The 17,811-nt window shown below is 42.9% G+C and overlaps 1 protein-coding gene across 11 annotated transcripts in view; it reads left to right on the forward strand.

Moving 5' to 3' along the window:
- LOC130368859 (histone H3-like centromeric protein A) overlaps window positions 1-17,811 on the forward strand; it is a 132,681-nt gene that overhangs the window by 91,654 nt on the left and 23,216 nt on the right. For all 11 annotated transcript variants that reach the window (XM_056573241.1, XM_056573249.1, XM_056573197.1 and 8 more), the window contains one exon: window positions 17,441-17,632. In XM_056573241.1, coding sequence (XP_056429216.1) covers window positions 17,452-17,632 — 181 coding nt within the window. In that variant the 5' untranslated portion in view covers window positions 17,441-17,451. The remainder of the gene's footprint in view (window positions 1-17,440; window positions 17,633-17,811) is intronic.

Below are 17,811 nucleotides of genomic sequence, written 5' to 3' on the forward strand. Positions count from 1 at the left end.
TACTGTACAGGTAGCCAGGAGGGCTTACCTCTCATCCCATGGATCTGGACCAGGCTCAATGATCACACAGACTAGTGGAGTTCTATGGAACTTCATTGTTCTGTATGAGGAATCTATTGATTCCTTCTTTAAATGACATCTGCAGCAAAAAAAGTATCCCCTATCCACAGGATAGGGAATAAGTGTTTAATGGTGGGGGGGGGGGGTCCGACCACTGGTACCCCCGCAATCTCCCAAACGGGGCCCCGCATTGCTGCTCTATGTGAGTGGCTAATGTGCTTAGTGTCGTCCTCTCTGAGGTCGATGGTACGGCTCCTCCCCATACAGTTCTGTGGGAGGAGGAGTGTCTGCCGCGACGTCACACTGCAGCCGGCACTCTGCGTGAAAGAGCCGCGGACCTCCCACAATCAAACGCATCCCCTATCCTGGGAATAGGGGATAAGTTGTTTTTTGTTGCAGATGTCCCTTAACCCCTTAAGGGCACATGACCTACTGAAACGTCGTGTCCGCTCCCGATCTATAATGCGGGGCCACGGCGTGGCCCCATGTCATAGCGGGTCGGGCCCGGCCTCTAACAACGGCTGGGACCCGTGGCTAATAGCGTGCGGCATTGATCGCGGTGCCACACGCTATAAACCCTTTAGACGCGGCGTTCAAAGTTGAACGCTGCGTCGAAAGTGAAAGTATGCTGGTTAGCTCAGTGGGCTGTACGGGATAGCCGCGGCTCCCTATGGGAGCTATCACACTGCAAAAAAAATCTTCCCTATTAAAAGTTTGAATCGCCTCCCTTTTCCCATAAAAAAAATCCACTGTAAATAAAAATAAACATGGTATCGCCGCGTGCAGAAATAAGTCCTATCAATGCAAAAATGGTACCGCTAAAAACTTCAGATCACAGCGCAAAAAATGAGCCCTCATACCGCGCCATACACGCAAAAATAAAAAAGTTATAGGGGTCAGAAATGACAATTTTAAATGTATTAATTTTCCTGCATGTAGTTATGATTTTTCCAGAAGTCCGACAAAATCAAACCTATATAAGTAGGTTATCATTTTAATCGTATGGACCTACAGAATAAAGGTAAGGTGTCATTTTTACCGAAAAATGTACTGCGTAGAGACGGAAGCCCCCAAAAGTTACAAAACAGCGTTTTTTTCAATTTTGTCTCACAATTATTTTTTTTCCCGTTTCGCCGTAGATTTTTGGGCAAAATGACTGACGACATTACAAAGTAGAATTGGTGGCGCAAAAAATAAGCCCTCATATGGATTTTTAGGTGCAAAATTGAAGGAGTTAGGATTTTTTTAAAGGTAAGAAGGAAAAAATGAAAATGCAAAAACGGAAAAACCCTCGGTCCTTAAAGGGAACCAATCATCACTTTTTACTCCCTGTAACTATTAAAAACACGTCCTAGAGCCTGTAACCATTGTTCCTACCATGTTTCTGTAGTGCATGGCAATGAATGAAAAGCTCCGAAAATCAACTTATAAAATGTCCCGCGCTGTATGTTAATTTATTTAAGTAGTCACTTGGGCGGTGCTGCATTCCAATTTAGTCACCGTGGTCAGAGCTGAAATCACGCCCCTCCCGTCCTAAACACGCCTACATGGGTGTGATTAACAGCCCGGCCGCAGTGGAATCAGCCTCGTCTATCCTGTCAGCTCGTGCAGGGAAAGGAGTGCGTGAGTCTGTAGATTGCTGGAGTGCCGCTGGGTCCTAGTGCCAGCCGGATACATACACTCTCCTGCTGTCAGTGGAGAGCATAACATCTAGAGATCGGCGAGGGACACATAGGACATATTGTACAGAGATCAATATTTACAATATGTCCTATGTGTCCCTCGCCGATCTCTAGATGTTCTGCTCTCCACTGACAGCAGGAGAGTGTATGTATCCGGCTGGCACTAGGACCCATCGGCACTCCAGCAGTCTGCAGACTCGCGCTCCTTGCTTCTGTAACTGCATGAGCTGACAGGGAAGACTAGGCCGATTCCACTGCGGCCGGGCTGTTAATCACGCCCATGTAGGCGTGTTTAGGACGGGAGGGGCGTGATTTCAGCTCTGGCCACGATGACTAAATAGGAATGCAGCACCGCCCAAGTGACTACTTACAGAAATTATCATACAGCGCGGGACATTTTATAAGTTGATTTTCGGAGCTTTCCATTCATTGCCATGCACTACAGAAACATGGTAGGAACAATGGTTACATGCTCTAGGACGTGTTTTTAATAGTTACAGGGGGTAAAAAGTGATGATTGGTTCCCTTTAAGGGGTTAAGTGTAAAAAAATAAAACAAATAGATTTTAATTTAAAAGTTTAACCCCTTAAGGACCAAGCCCCTTTTGACCTTATTTCCTTAAGGACCCAGCCAATTTTCACTGTAGGACCCGGCCATTTTTTGCATCTGACCACTTTCACATCCATCTGACCACTTTCACTTTAAGCATTAATAACTCTGGGATGCTTTACCTTTTATTCTGATTCCAAGGTTGGTTTTTGGTGACACATTCTACTTTGTTAGTGGTAAAATTTTGTTGATACTTGCACCGTTTCTTGGTGAAAAATTCAAAAATTTGATGAAAAAATTGAAAATTTTGAATTTTTTTTTTACTTTGAAGCTCTCTGCTTATAAGCAAAATGAATATTCCAAATAAATTATATATTGATTCACATATACAACATGTCTACATTATGATTTCATCATGAAGTTGACATGTTTTTTACTTTAGGAAGACATCAGAGGGCTTCAAAGTTCAACAGCAATTTTCCAATTTTTCACAAAATGTTCAAAATCGAAATTTTTCAGGGACCAGTTCAGTTTTGAAGGGGATTTGAAGGGCCTTCATATTAGAAATACCCCATAAATTACCCCATTATATAAACTGCACCCCTCAAAGTATTCAAAATGACATTGAAAAGGTTTGTTAACCCTTCACAGGAATAGCATCAAATTGATGGAGAAAATTCAAAATCTTCATTTTTTTACACTGGCATGTTCTTGTAGACCCAGTTTTTGAATTTTTACAAGGGGTAAAAGGGGTAAGAGAAATCTTCCTAAAATGTGTAACCCAATTTCTCTTGAGTAAGGCAATACCTTATATGTGTATGTCAAGTGTTCTGTGGGTGCACTAGAGGGCTCAGAAGGGAAGGAGCGACAGTTTGGGATTTGGGAGTGAGTTTTTCTGAAATGGTTTTTGTGGGGCATGTAACATTTAGGAAGCCCCTACAGTGCCAGAACAGCAAAAAAAAACACATGGCATACTATTTTGGAAACTACACCCCTCAAGGCATGTAACAAGGGGTCCAGTGAGCCTTAACACCTCACAGGTGTTTCACGACTTTTTGTTAAAGTTGGATGTGTAAATGATTTTTTTTTTCCACTAAAATGCTAGTTTTGCCCCAAATTTTAAATTTTTACAAGGGATAATAGGACAAAGTGCCCTCCCAAAATTTTTAACACCACCTCTTCTGAGTATGGAAATACTCCATGTGTGGACGTCAAGTGCTCTGCTGGCGCACTACAATGCTCAGAAGAGGAGGAGTCACATTTGGCTTTTGAAAAGCGAATTTTGCTGAAATGGTTTTTGGAGGGCATGTTGCATTTAGGACGCCCCTATGCTGCCAGAACAGCAAAATAAACCCCACATGGCATACTATTTTGGAAACTACGCCCCTCAAGGAGCGCAACAAGGGGTACAGTGAGCCTTAACACCTCACAGGTGTTTGACGACTTTTTGTTAAAGTCGGATGTGTAAATGGAAAAAAAATGTTTTTACTAAAATGCTGGTTTCCCCCAAGGGGTAATAGGAGAAAACGACCCCCAAAATTTGTAACCCCATTTCTTCTGAGTATGGAAATACCCAATGTGTGGATGTCACGTGCTCTGCTGGCGCACTACAATGCTCAGAAGAGAGGAGCGCCATTGAGCTTTTGTAGACAGAATTTGGGTGAATAGAAGTCAGGGGCCATGTGCGTTTACAAAGCCCCCCGTGGTGCCAGAACAGTGGAACCCCCCCACATGTGACCCCATTTTGGAAACTACACCCCTCACAGAATTTAATAAGGGGTGCAGTGAGTATTTACACCCCACTGGCATTTGACAGATCTTTGGAACAGTGGGATGTGCAAATGAAAAATTACATTTTTCATTTTAACAGACCACTGTTTCAAAAAACTGTCAGACACCTGTGGGGGGTAAATGCTCACTGTACCCCTAATTACATTATGTGAGGGGTGTAGTTTCCAAAATGGGGTCACATGTGGGGGGTCCATTGTTCTGGCTCTATGGGGGCTTTGTAAACACACGTGGCCTTCAATTCCGGACAAATTTTCTCTTCAAAATCCCAATGGTGCTCCTTCTCTTCTGAGCATTGTAGTGCGCCAGCAGAGCACTTTACATCCACATATGGGGTATGTTCTTACTCAGAAAAAATGGGGTTACAAATTTTGGGGGTAATTTTTCCTTGTGAAAATTAAAAATTTTGGGTAACACCAGCATTTTAGTGACATTTTTTTTTTTTTTTTTTTCATTTTCCCATCCAACTTTAACCTGTTGGGGACGAAGGGCGTATGCATCAATCAGCAGGCACCCCATGCAAATGCCCAGGGGGGTCATTAGACACCCCATGTCGGCGTTCGGCGCAAATCGCAAGTGAATTCACACTTGCGATTTGCGCCATTTCTGGGTCCATGGTAACCCGGAATATAAGGGGGATCGCGGTTGTCTAAGACACCCACGATCCCCCTAAAGGGATAGGAGTGAGGTGGCAGGGGTGCCACCCCTCCTATCCTTGCTATTGGTGGTCTAGACACGACCACCAATAGCAGATCGGGGGAGGGGAGAACTTTCATTTTCGGGGAAACCGAAGGGGACCGGCGCCGAAGATCCACTTACCCATTCGGAGGCTGTGGGCGACGGTGATCGTCGGGCGGTGATGACGTGCGGCAGAAGAGGACGGCTCCCTGGATCCTACGGAAGCCGGTAAGTTGCCTAGCAACATTTGGAGTGCTACTGTCTGAGACTGTATAATGGTCTCAAACTTAGCCCTCCAGATGTTGCAAAACTACAACTCCCAGCATGCCCAGACAGCTATTTGAGCATGCTGGAATATGTAGTTTTGCAACAGCTGGAGGCACCCTGTTTGGGAATCACTGGCGTAGAATACCCTTATGTCCACCCCTATGCAATCCTCAATTTATTCCTCAAATCCGCATGGCGCTTTCTCACTTCAGAGCCTTGTCGTATTTTAAGGAAACAGTTTAGGGCCACATATGGGTTATTTCCGTGCTCAGGAGAAATTGCACTACAAATTTTGGGGGGCTTTTTCTCCTTTTACCCCTTATGAAAAGGAAAAGTTGGGGGCTACACCAGCCTGTTAGTGTAAAAAAAAATAAAAAAAAAATGTTTACACTAACATGCTGGTGTTGCCCCATACTTTTTATTTTCACAAGCGTTAGAAGGAAAAAAAGACCCCCAAAATTTGTAACGCAATTTCTCCTGAGTATGGAAATACCCCATATGTGGATGTAAAATGCTCTGCGGGCGCACAACAAGGTTCAGGAGTGAGAGCACACCATGTACATTTGAAGCCTAAATTGGTGATTTGCACAGGGGTGGCTGATTTTACAGCGGTTCTGACATAAACGCAAAAACAAATACCCACATGTGACCCCATTTTGGAAACTACACCCCTCACGGAATGTGACAAAGGGTATAGTGAGCCTTAACACCCCACAGGTGTTTGACGAATTTTCATTAAATTTGGATGGGAAAATGAAAAAAAAGTTTTCACTAAAAATGCTGGTGTTACCCTAAATTTTTCATTTTCACAAGGGAAAATAGGAAAAAGCCCCCCAAAATTTGTAACCCCATTTCCTCTGAGTAAGAACTTACCCCATATGTGGATGTAAAGTGTTCTGCTGGCGCACTACAATGCTCATAAGAGAAGGAGCGCCATTGGGATTTTGAAGAGAAAGTTTGTCCGGAATTGAAGGCCACGTGTGTTTACAAAGCCCCCACAGTGCCAGAACAATGGACCCCCCCCCCCACATGTGACCCCATTTTGGAAACTACACCCCTCACATAATGTAATAAGGGGTACAGTGAGCATTTACGCCCCACAGGTGTCTGACAGTTTTCTGGAAGAGTGGTCCGTGAAAATGAAAAATGTAATTTTTCATTTGCACAGCCCACTGTTCCAAAGATCTGTCAAACGCCAGTGGGGTGTAAATACTCACTGCACCCCTTATTAAATTCTGTGAGGGGTGTAGTTTCCAAAATGGGGTCACATGTGGGGGGGGGGGTTCCACTGTTCTGGCACCATGGGGGCTTTGGAATGGTAGTCAGGGGCCATGTGTGTTTACAAACGAATTTGCTTTCCAAAAGCTCAATGGCGCTCCTTCTCTTCTGAGCATTGTAGTTTGCCCACAGAGCATTTTATGTCCTAACATGGGATATTTCCATACTCAGAAGAGATGGAGTTACAAACTTTGGGGGGCATTTTCTCCCATTACCTTTGATTAAAATGGTAAATTTGGGGAAAAAACTGCACTTAAGTGAAAAAATGTTTTTTTGCATTTACACATCCGATTTTAACGAAAAGTCGTCAAAACCTGTGAGGTGTTAAGGCTCACTGGATCCCTTGTTACGTGCATTGAGGGGTGTCGTTTCCAAAATGGTATGCCATGTGGGGGGTTTTCTGTTGTTCTGGCACCATAGGGACTTCCTAAATGTGACATGCCCCCCAAAAACCATTTCTGCCAAATTCACTCTCCAAAATCCCATTGTTGCTCCTTCCCTTCTGAGTCCTCTACTGCACCCGCCGAACACTTGACATACAACTATGAGGTATTTCCTTAATCGAGAGAAATTGGTTTACAAATTTTGGGGGGCTTTTTCTCCTATTACCACTTGTAAAAATTTAAAAAACTGGGTCTACAAGAACATGCGAGTGTAAAAAATGACGATTTTAAATTTTCTCCTTCACTTTGCTGCTATTCCTGTGAAACACCTAAAGGGTTAACAAACTTACTGAATGTCATTTTGGATACTTTGAGGGGTGCAGTTTTTATAATGGGGTCATTTGTGGGGTATTTTTAATATGAAGGCCCTTCAAATCCACTTTATAACTGAACCGGTCCCAGAAAAATTCAGATTATGAAAATTTAGTGAAAAATTGGAAAATTGCTGCTGAACTTTGAAGCCCTCTGGTGTCTTCCAAAAGTAAAAACATGTCAACTTTATGATGCAAATATAAAGTAGACATATTGTATTTGTGAATCAATATATAATTTATTTGGAATGTCTATTTTCCTTACAAGCTGAGAGCTTCAAAGTTAGAAAAATGCAAAATGTTAAAAATTTTCATCAAATTTTTGCATTTTTCACCAAGAAATTATGCAAGTATCGACGAAAATTTACCACTACCATAAAGTATAATATGTCACGAAAAAAAAATCTCGGTAATCAAATTTTAAGTAAAGTAAAAGCATCCCAGAGTTATTAATGCTTAAAGTGACAGTGGTCAGATTTGCAAAAAAATGCTCCCGTCCTTAGGGTCATAATGGGCTCCGTCCCCAAGGGGTTAAAATATCTCTTTTGACGACCTATAACTAAAATTTTTCCGTTTAAGTGGCGGTATGAGGGCTCATTTTTTGCGCAGTGATCTGTGCTTTTTGATACCACATTTGTGTATATAAAGCTTTTATATTTTTTTTATTAATTTGTTTTTCAAATAATTTGACAAAACAGGAATTTTTGACTCTTTTTTTGAATGTTCACGCCCATTCACCGTATGGGATCATTAACATAATAATTTAATAGTTCATACATTTACGCATGTGGCGATACAATAAATATCGAAAATATGTTTATTTTTTGCACCTTTTGGGGATAAAATGGGGAAAAAGGGACGTTTTACATTTTTATTGGGGAGGGGATTTTTAACATTTTATTTTTTTCTACACTCTTTATGTCCCCATAAAGTACTATTTATAGCAACTATTTATGCTAATATTATTCAGTGCTATGCATAGGACTGATCGGTGTTATCGGCGATTGTCTGCTTGATCTCAGACTAGAGCAGAAGGCGGCGGTGAAGGCAGGTGAGGGGACCTCTGTCTGCCTTTCTAGCTGATCTGATCCTTGCGGCTGTGCCGCGGGCGATCAGATCAGCATAAAATGTAGCCGGGCTGCCGCAGATGCTGTGATCTGTATTGATCACGGCATCTGAGTGGTTAATGGCAGACATCCGGGTGACCGCGAATGTCAGCCATTACCGGTGGGTCCCTGGCTGCTATCAGCAGCCGGGATCTGTCGCACATGACCCGATCATCCCTCTGATGCTCGTGGTCATGTACAGGTCGTAAATGTACGTCCTGGTGCGCCAATTAACTCTGCACCAGGACGTACATTTATGTCCTTGGTCGTTAATGGGTTAAAACACATACATTAACCCCTTCCATGATAAAAGTTCATATCACCCCACTTTTCACATGTTTCATATAAAAGCATGTAAACAAGATAAGAATAAACCTATTTGGTATTACATCATATATCCTGTAAAGTCAATGGCGTTAACGTAAGAAAATACCAAACTTAGAATTGCAGTTTTTCAGAACAGAAAAGATTAAGTTAAAAGCAATCAAAAAGTCCGATCAATACTAAAATGGTACCGATACAAACAGCAGATGGCAATAAAAATGTTAAAAACATAATAAACTTTTTAGTAACACATGACTGAAATGAAACAAATGTGGTATTGCTGTAATCAGGTCGACCTAAAGTATCACAATAACATGTTTGACCACAAGGTGAAGGGCGTAAAAAAGGAAACCTCCAAATTAGCCAAACTGCATTTATTCACTCACAATTTATTTTTATTTTTTCGGAACATATGTCAGGGAAAAATGAAAGATGTCATTACAGTTGGTCCTGCCAAAAACAAGCCCCATATGGGTCTGTAGAGGGAAAAATAAAACAGTTATGGTTATTATAGGGGGAAAAAACTAAATAAACTAATAAAGACCTTATTTACTTGCTATTTTGGTTAAAATTCCTTTGTGTACTAGGACAAGTACATTGTGCTCCGAGTAGAGTGTTAACCCCTTATATAGTCTTTCTGTGTCACGTGTGGTGGGTGAGGCTGACGTGATAGGGTCCTGTGTACATTTATTTGTGTGCTCTGCTATGGTGCCACCATGACCAGTATCGCCCTTCATTCCCGGACAGACCACTGGAGAGACATATGGTGAATGGCATCACTCTTCCTCTACTGTATTTCGTACAGGTGAACATTTCCAATACAAGGCTGGTGATGGAGAGATGCACCGTGGGGTTGAGGGGAGCTGGTACTAGAAATACCACTCTTACATTGTCACATGACTCAACTCCACTGACCGCCTAATGGTCTGCTGCAAAGCCAGTCACGTGATGTACCTTCTGAGCAAAGTGAGGTTGTGAGGCCGCAAATAAAAACCTTTGTCTCGTTGCATTCTGACCCCAATAACTTTTCTTTTTTTCATTTATAAGACATGACAGGTGTGATTGGTGATTTTATTTTTTTGTTTGTTGCCGTGATCTGTAGTTTTTACCGGCATCCTTTTGGGGTAGATGGGACTTTTTGATCATTAGGGCATTTACCATGTGAGGATCAATAATATTATATTTGAAGAGTTTGAAACCTTTGTACATGAGGAGATATCAGATAGAAATGTGAGATTTTTTATGTTTTTTTCTTATTTAATATAAAATAGGGAGAGAAAAATGTATTTTCTATTTCTAATAGTGTACTTTTAAACCTCCAATCTCCTAGTACAGCCTGTGTAGAGCAGGAGATCTCAGTTGTACCCACTTTGTGATGATAGCGATAAGATCCTTGACAGGACTGACACCTCAGATAACCTCTTGGTGCTGCAGTTGCTACAATGTCATCTAAGGGGTTAACCTATAATAAACACCAGGCACACACCGCATGTGGAGTGGGCTCAGCTTCTGCACCATATCACCCCTCTACACTTATTGGATCCTAATTGGTTGCTATGGATGACTGCTCCATTTTGCCTTTGAATCCGTTTTAACCTCTTCCCGACCCATGACAGACATGTACGGCATGAGTTGGGTGAGCGGACATGGCGCAGGCCCACGGGTCTGTTCCTCGTCATAACTGGGAGATGTCCACTGCTATCAGCAGCTGTCACCTGCCGGTAATGAGGTACTTCAGAGATCGCTCCGATGTCTGTAATTTAACCCCTTAAATATGGACCCACTTTTTTTTTTTTTTTTACCTTAATGACCAGGCTCTTTTTTTAAAATTTGACATGTGTCTCTTTAAAGGAGTAGTCCAGTCCTGAAAAACATATCCCCTATCCTAAGGGGGAGGGGGGGGGGGGGGCGTGTTGACACCGCACAAAGCATTTTTATAAAAAAAAAATGTTATGGTGTTCACTGCGGTAAAAGTGATTTTATATTTATTCTGTGGGTCGGTACAATTATGGCGATACCCATTTTATTTAGCTTTTTATGTTCTTTTTCTGAGCAAAATTCTGAGCAAATCGACAACTGTACCTTTTTTTTTTTTGTCCGACGCCATTGAGTAAGGGCTTCATTTTTTGCGATACGTGCTATCTTTTGATCTTTTTTTATTCTGCTATTTGTACCAAAATTTGCTAATTTTGTGCTTTTTTGTTTTTCTTTTATGGCGTTCACCGTGCACAGTAATTTACATTAAAGCTTTGTAGTACACATCATTACGGACGTGGCAATACCTAGTATGTATATTATAAAAAAAAAAAATGTATGATAATGCTTTTATTGGGAAAGGGGCACTTCATACTTCTATGGACAAACTTTTTAATTAAGTTTTTTTCACTCATTACAGGTAAAATTATAAAAAATTATGCAATACATTTGTACTGCAGCACAGTATGACCTGATCAGCTGCACACAGTACAGCCTGTGGCTGGATCCAACAGGCTTCCATAGCTGGCAGACAGGAGGTCATCATCTGACCACCTGCTGCCATAGCAACCAACAACAACCTGCGATCGTATTGCGGCGCCACTGTTGGTGAACAGGGGGAGCCCCCTTCCCCTTTCAACACCATACATACTGTGATCACGGCATCTGTGGGGTTAATGCTGCTGGGACAGGCTTGATCGCTGCCTCGGCAGCTGCGGCGGGTCCACGGCTGTGATTGACAGCCAGGTCCCACCAGCAAACTCCTAAGCTGCCCACGTGGACGTATGCATACGTCACAGTGCGCGAACATGTCAGGTGCTGGAACGTATGCATACGTCCAATAGCGGGAAGGGGTTAACTGGTAAAATACCGTAGTCTGTATAGAACAGTGTTCTAATATAGATATAATATAATATACTAATACTAATATAGATAAAGCAAGTTCATACATATAAAAGTAAGAAAGAGCTGCTGGTGCTGTAAATCACTGTCTATGTAGAGGACAGGAGCTTCTTCAGGGTCCTCTACATAGACACAGTGGCCCAGATTTATCAAACTGTGAGAGAGAGAAAGTGGAGGGATTTTCCCATAGCAACCAATCACAGCTCAGCTAATGAGCTTTGATAATGTGAAAGCTGAGCTGTGATTGGTTGCTGTGGGAAAATCCCTCCACATTTTCTCTCACACAGATGGATAAATCTGGGCCAGTGTCCTAAAAAAGTAAAAAGGAGCTGCCCTCACCTGGTGTCCAAAGGAGCAGCTAACTGTGGCATAGGTTAAAAGTAGTAGAGAACATGTAATACCTCCCTGTACTGTAGGGGGCGCTACCAGACAGGAACTCAGTGCATACGCTTCAGTAATACAAGTGTTTTACGAGTGAATGCCCATTCTAATTGGTCGGTTCTTCCAGCCACTTACATGTTTCGCAGATCTAGACTGTCTGTAGCATTGTATGCTGAGTTTGGTTTCAAGTTACAATGGCCCAGAAAAGACCATTGTACAGGGTGGGCCATTTATATGGATACACCTTAATAAAATGGGAATGGTTGTTGTTATTAACTTCCTGTTTGTGGCACATTAGTATATGTGAAGGGGGAAACCTTTCAAGATGGGTGGTGACCATGGCGGCCATTTTAAAGTCGGCCATTTTGAATCCAACTTGTTTTTTCAATAGGTAGAGGGTCATGTGACACATCAGACTTATTGGGAATTTCACAAGAAAAACAATGATGTGCTTGATTTTAACATAACTTTATTCTTTCATTAGTTAATTACAAGTTTCTAACCCCTTATAAAATGTGTTCAATGTGCTGCCCATTGTGTTGGATTGGCAATGCAACCCTCCTCTCCCACTCTTCACACACTGATAGCAACACCGCAGGAGAAATGCTAGCACAGGCTTCCAGTATCCGTATACACTGCTATATACTACTATATACACCGCAGGAGAAATGCTAGCACAGGCTTCCAGTATCCGTATACACTGCTATATACTACTATATACACCGCAGGAGAAATGCTAGCACAGGCTTCCAGTATCCGTAGTTTCAGGTGCTGCACATCTCGTATCTTCACAGCATAGACAATTGCTTTTCTAAGGGGGTCAGATCGGGAGATGTTGGGGGCCATTCAACTGGCCCACGACGACCAATCCACTTTCCAGGAAACTGTTCATCTAGGAATGCTCGGACCTGACACCCATAATGTGGTGGTGCACCATCTTGCTGGAAAAACTCAGGGAACGTGTCAGGTCCGAGCATTCCTAGATGATCAGTTTCCTGGAAAGTGGATTGGTCATTGTGGGCCAGTTGACCCAATTAGACTTTTATTTTTGGGGTCACCTGAAGGCAATTGTCTATGCTGTGAAGATACGAGATGTGCAGCACCTGAAACTACGGATACTGGAAGCCTGTGCTAGCATTTCTCCTGCGGTGTATATAGCAGTGTATACGGATACTGGAAGCCTGTGCTAGCATTTCTCCTGCGGTGTTGCTATCAATGTGTGAAGAGTGGGAGAAGAGGGTTGCATTGACAATCCAACACAACGGGCAGCACATTGAACACATTTTATAAGTGGTCAGAAACTTGTAAATAACTCATGAAAGAATAAAGTTACGTTAAAACCAAGCACATCATTGTTCTTCTTGTGAAATTCCCAATAAGTTTGATGTCACATGACCCTCTTCCTATTGAAAAAACTAAAGTTTGATTCAAAATGGCCGCCATGGTCACCACCCATCTTGAAAGGTTTTCCCCCCTCACATATACTAATGTGTCACAAACAGGAAGTTAACCCCTTAAGGGAGACAAAATTGGAAAAAAACGCTGTTTTGTAACTTTTGGGGGCTTCTGTTTCTACGCAGTGCATATTTCGGTAAAAATGACACCTTATCTTTATTCTGTAGGTCCATACGATTAAAATGATACCCTACTTATATAGGTTTGATTTTGTCGTACTTCTGGAAAAAATCATAACTACCGTATTTATCGGTGTATAACAAGCACCCCAATTTTAATAGAGAAATTTAAGTAAAAAAAAAATAAAGATAAAAAAGATAAATGACAGACTAAATGCCATATCATGCCTCTAACTTTGATTTTGCCTGAACTTCAGTTTGGTCCCCCCTTCCAGTGCCACATCATTCCTCCCCTTTTATCAGCCCCTGTGCCACATTTACACCCATCCCCCCCCCTTACCCTCTCATCATGCCCCCACTGTCTTATCATGCGCCCACTGTCTTATCATGCCCCCACTGTCTTATCATGCACCCCCCCCCCCCCCCCCCCCTGTTTTTGATATATATATTTTTTCCCCATCTTCCTTACCTAGCAGTGCTCAGCAGGCCAGGTCCGGTGTCGGGGCTTCCGGGCTGCGGTCAGTGAAGCAGGATGAGTGCACAGCGTCAGGGATGTCACTCATCATTTGCTGCAGCCACCGCTGGTCAGTGTGGCCTCAGCAACCGCAGCCATTAGAATAGTCACAGCGGTTGCACCATTGAATGAGTGACGTCCCTGATTGCTAGCTCCGCTGCACAATCAGGGACGTCACTCATTCAATGGTGCTGCCGCTTTTACTATTCTAATGGCTGCGGTTGCTGAGACCACACTGACCAGCTGCGGCTGCAGCGAATGATGAGTGACGTCCCTGACGCTGTGCAGCGTCACTCATTCTGTTTCACTGACCGCAGCCCGGAAGCCCCGACACCGGACCTGGCCTGCCGAGCACGGCTAGGTAAGGAAGATTAAAAATAAAAGAGCAATACAATAAAAAGCAGGGGGGAAGGGGAGGAAAGTTAAAAAAATACAAAGCGGGAGCCGCACGCTGGTTACTGATTTAAAGTGGCCGCGTCCAGGCTGCTAATCCTTAACAAGCAGACGCTGCTGCGGCCACTTTAAATCAGTGAAAAAAAGATTTATCGGCGTATAACACGTATAAGACTTTTTGCCTTGAATTTAAGTTTTAAAAGTGCGTGTTATACGCCGATAAATAAGGTACATGCAGGAAAATGAATACGTTTAAAATTGTCATCTTCTGACCCCTATAACTTTTTTATTTTTGCGCGTATGGGGCGGTATGAGGGCCCATTTTTTGCGCCATGAGGGCCCATTTTTTGCGCCGTGATCTGAAGTTTTTAGCGGTACCATGTTTGCATTGATAGGACTTATTGATATTTTTATTCATTTTTTCATGATAGAAAAAGTGACCAAAAATGCACTATTTTGGACTTTGGAATTTGCGTGTACGCCATTGACCGTGCGGTTTAATTAACAATATATTTTTATAATTCGGACATTTCCGCATGCGGCGATACCATATATGTTTATTTTTATTTACACTTTTTTTTTTTTCTTTTATGGGAAAAGGGGGGTGATTCAAACTTTTAATAGGGAATGATCTTCACTTTTATTTTTTCACTTTTTTTTTTTTTTTGCAGTGTTATAGCTCCCATAGGGACCTATAACACTGCACACACTGATCTTTCACATTGATCACTGGTTTCTCATAGGAAACCAGTGATTGATGATTCTGCCGCTTGACTGCTCATGCCTGGATCTCAGGCACTGAGCAGTCATTCGGCGATCGGACAGCATGGAGGCAGGTAGGGACCCTCCTGCTGTCCTGTAAGCTGTTCGGGATGCCGCGGTTTCGCCGCGGCTATCCCGAACAGCCCACTGAGCTAACCGGCATACTTTCACTTTCACTTTAGATGTGGCGTTCAACTTTGAACGCCGCGTCTAAAGGGTTAATATCGCTCGGCACTGCGATCACTGCCGCGCGCTATTAGCCACGGGTCCCGGCTGTTGTTAGAGGCTGTGCCCGACCCGCTATGACGCGGGGCCACACAGTGCTACCGCGTTACAGATCGAGAACGGACACATGACGTTCTAGTACGTCATGTGTCCCTAAGGGGTTAATATCACCAACCATTCCCATTTTATTAAGGTGTATCCATATAAATGGCCCACCCTGTATGTTGAAATCATTGTATGTTGAGGACATTGTAACTTGAGGGATCACTGTATTAAATTGTTTCTGATCCTGCATGGTGAACAGAGAAAATTGCTGATTTTTTTGTTACATTACATCCTAAATAGAAAGTAATAAAGAGTGATCAAAAAGCAAGAACTACACAAAAGTACTATTAGAGTACCTGTCATCAAACCATATTTTCTAAACTAACTCGGATTATATTCCCTAACTACTGCTAACACCCCTCCTGCCCTTAAATTTTTTTTCCAAGCTTTAACTAGCTACGTAACATACTTATCTCCTTGCTCACAATGTGTGAGCTCCCAGCAGGAGAAAGTGGGCGTTCCCCAGCAGGCACCACGTCATTGGGAGCTGAACCTTGCCATGCCCCTTAAGCACTTCCTGAGTTTGGTCTCCTGCCAGGACGGGAGAAGACCAAACTAACTGTTTGACATGTGGCAGAGAACGCTTTGCTACATTTCCAGTTCTTATCTGCATTTTGGATAGCACCCCTGGATAGGATCCACATTTGTTTAGGCCTTTCAGCAAGCTGGACGTTGGGTCAGGTGTGCGGTGCTGGACTGGTTGTACAATGTTTAGAGAAAAATTTGTGCTTGCACCATCTTTTTCTTCCGCTATCTTCCGATGGAATAACGGTCACAATACCGGACGTCAGAGAATCCCATTCAAGTGAATGTTATGCTTCCCGTTGGGCTCCGTCACACTAAGGGAAAAAAAAATAGCCTTAAGGGCCGTTTGTGGCGGAGCCCCGTGACAGTGTGAAAGTGGACATAGAAAGTAAGTAAGGAAAAAACGTGAGCCAGAAATTTTTTTTTCCTGGTTATGAAGGGGTTAAAAATCTCCCTCAGATAAACCTAGAGTAATACAAGCTTTGGCTATCAGGTGTCACTGTTATTTTTGCTTTTGTCTACTATATCTCAACCCTTTCCCTATCTACATCTTACAATAATCCTCGGGATCTCACAGTAAAATCTAATACCTTGACTCTTCTCACACAACAGTCTTTCTTAGAGAGAAGCTGCAGCTCCCTCCTTCCGTACCGTAATATTGCAGATTGTGGTTACTGTTACTGAGGAGGCTTCATAACATTTGCATAGTGAACTGCTTGACTGCAGGCAGCGCATCCACAGCATCAAATACAAAGCTGATGCGCTGAGTGACTCTACCCTTAGGCAGACAGGATTACTATGTTCCCTTTACTCCTTCTAACCTCATAGTTGTAGCCCATTGGTAACTGACATCTATGGCGGCATTGGGGAATGTTAAAGGAAAGCTGTCACCCGTTCACCCACACTAAACCAGACACACCAAGTTATAGTACGGGTGAACAGGAGACCGGTGCGGGTTTCTGACCTATACACGTACCTGCATTCCGGCACCCGCACTATAACCTGGTGTATCGGGTTTAGTGTGGGTGAACGGGTGACAGTTTTCCTATAACTGCCTGAATTATGTTCTTCATCACATCCCATTAGTTTCAATACAACCACAGCTCTTCATATCTGTTTCCTGGATAAACCCCACCCACCTACAGTATGACGCTGCAGTTGAGGCATACTGAGGATTGTAGTTTTATGCAGAAAAAAAGTGTTTTGCTTATTAGCATATTTTCTCATGGAAACCACATTGGGTAGCCAGGACATAAATTATCCCTATTGTATTCTATAATGGCTAATGCACAACTAAAACGGAGGCAAAATCTCTAACACATGAAAATCCACATCAGAAATCCAAGAGTAATTTCTGACACTAATACCCTACAGAAAATATATCTACATACAGGACTTTATTTTGTGTATACATTCACTTCATGTGCTCTGTTACAGTCATCTCAATCACGTCATTGTGGGGTATTTCATGTGTGGGTTTTTCTGCATGCTTTAGTGGTAGACATGAGGTTGGGAGCACGTGTCCTCTCTGTGTAACCTATTCTTGATTTAGTTAAACTGTCCCTGAGTCTTACACGGCTGTACTTGTGTCTTAACAGATCTTTTCATAATGAAAGTGCCTGAAAAGCCCTCCTCCCGGAGCAGGAAGTCAAAGGCGCCACGGAAGAGGACTGCGGAATTGCCACCGCCCCCACCGAAGAGACCTAGAGCCTCAGCAGCACCAAAGGAACCTAGAGCTTCGGCCTCACGGCAGAATCCTGGTCCGTCTCACCGATCTGCGCGCACTACTGGTAAACAACTCAGCCCTGGTGCCACCCCCTGAACTGGAGAGAATGAGAAACAGCTGTGCACCATGGAGAGGATGAAAACACTAAAACCACCATCACCCCTGAAGGGTTAATATAAGTAATCCTTGCAGGCCCCCTCCATACAGCTCTATGGGAGAGGCGGGGATGCACGAATGCCGCAT

This window comes from Hyla sarda, chromosome 1 (assembly GCF_029499605.1).
Source record: "Hyla sarda isolate aHylSar1 chromosome 1, aHylSar1.hap1, whole genome shotgun sequence".
NCBI lineage: Eukaryota > Metazoa > Chordata > Amphibia > Anura > Hylidae > Hyla > Hyla sarda.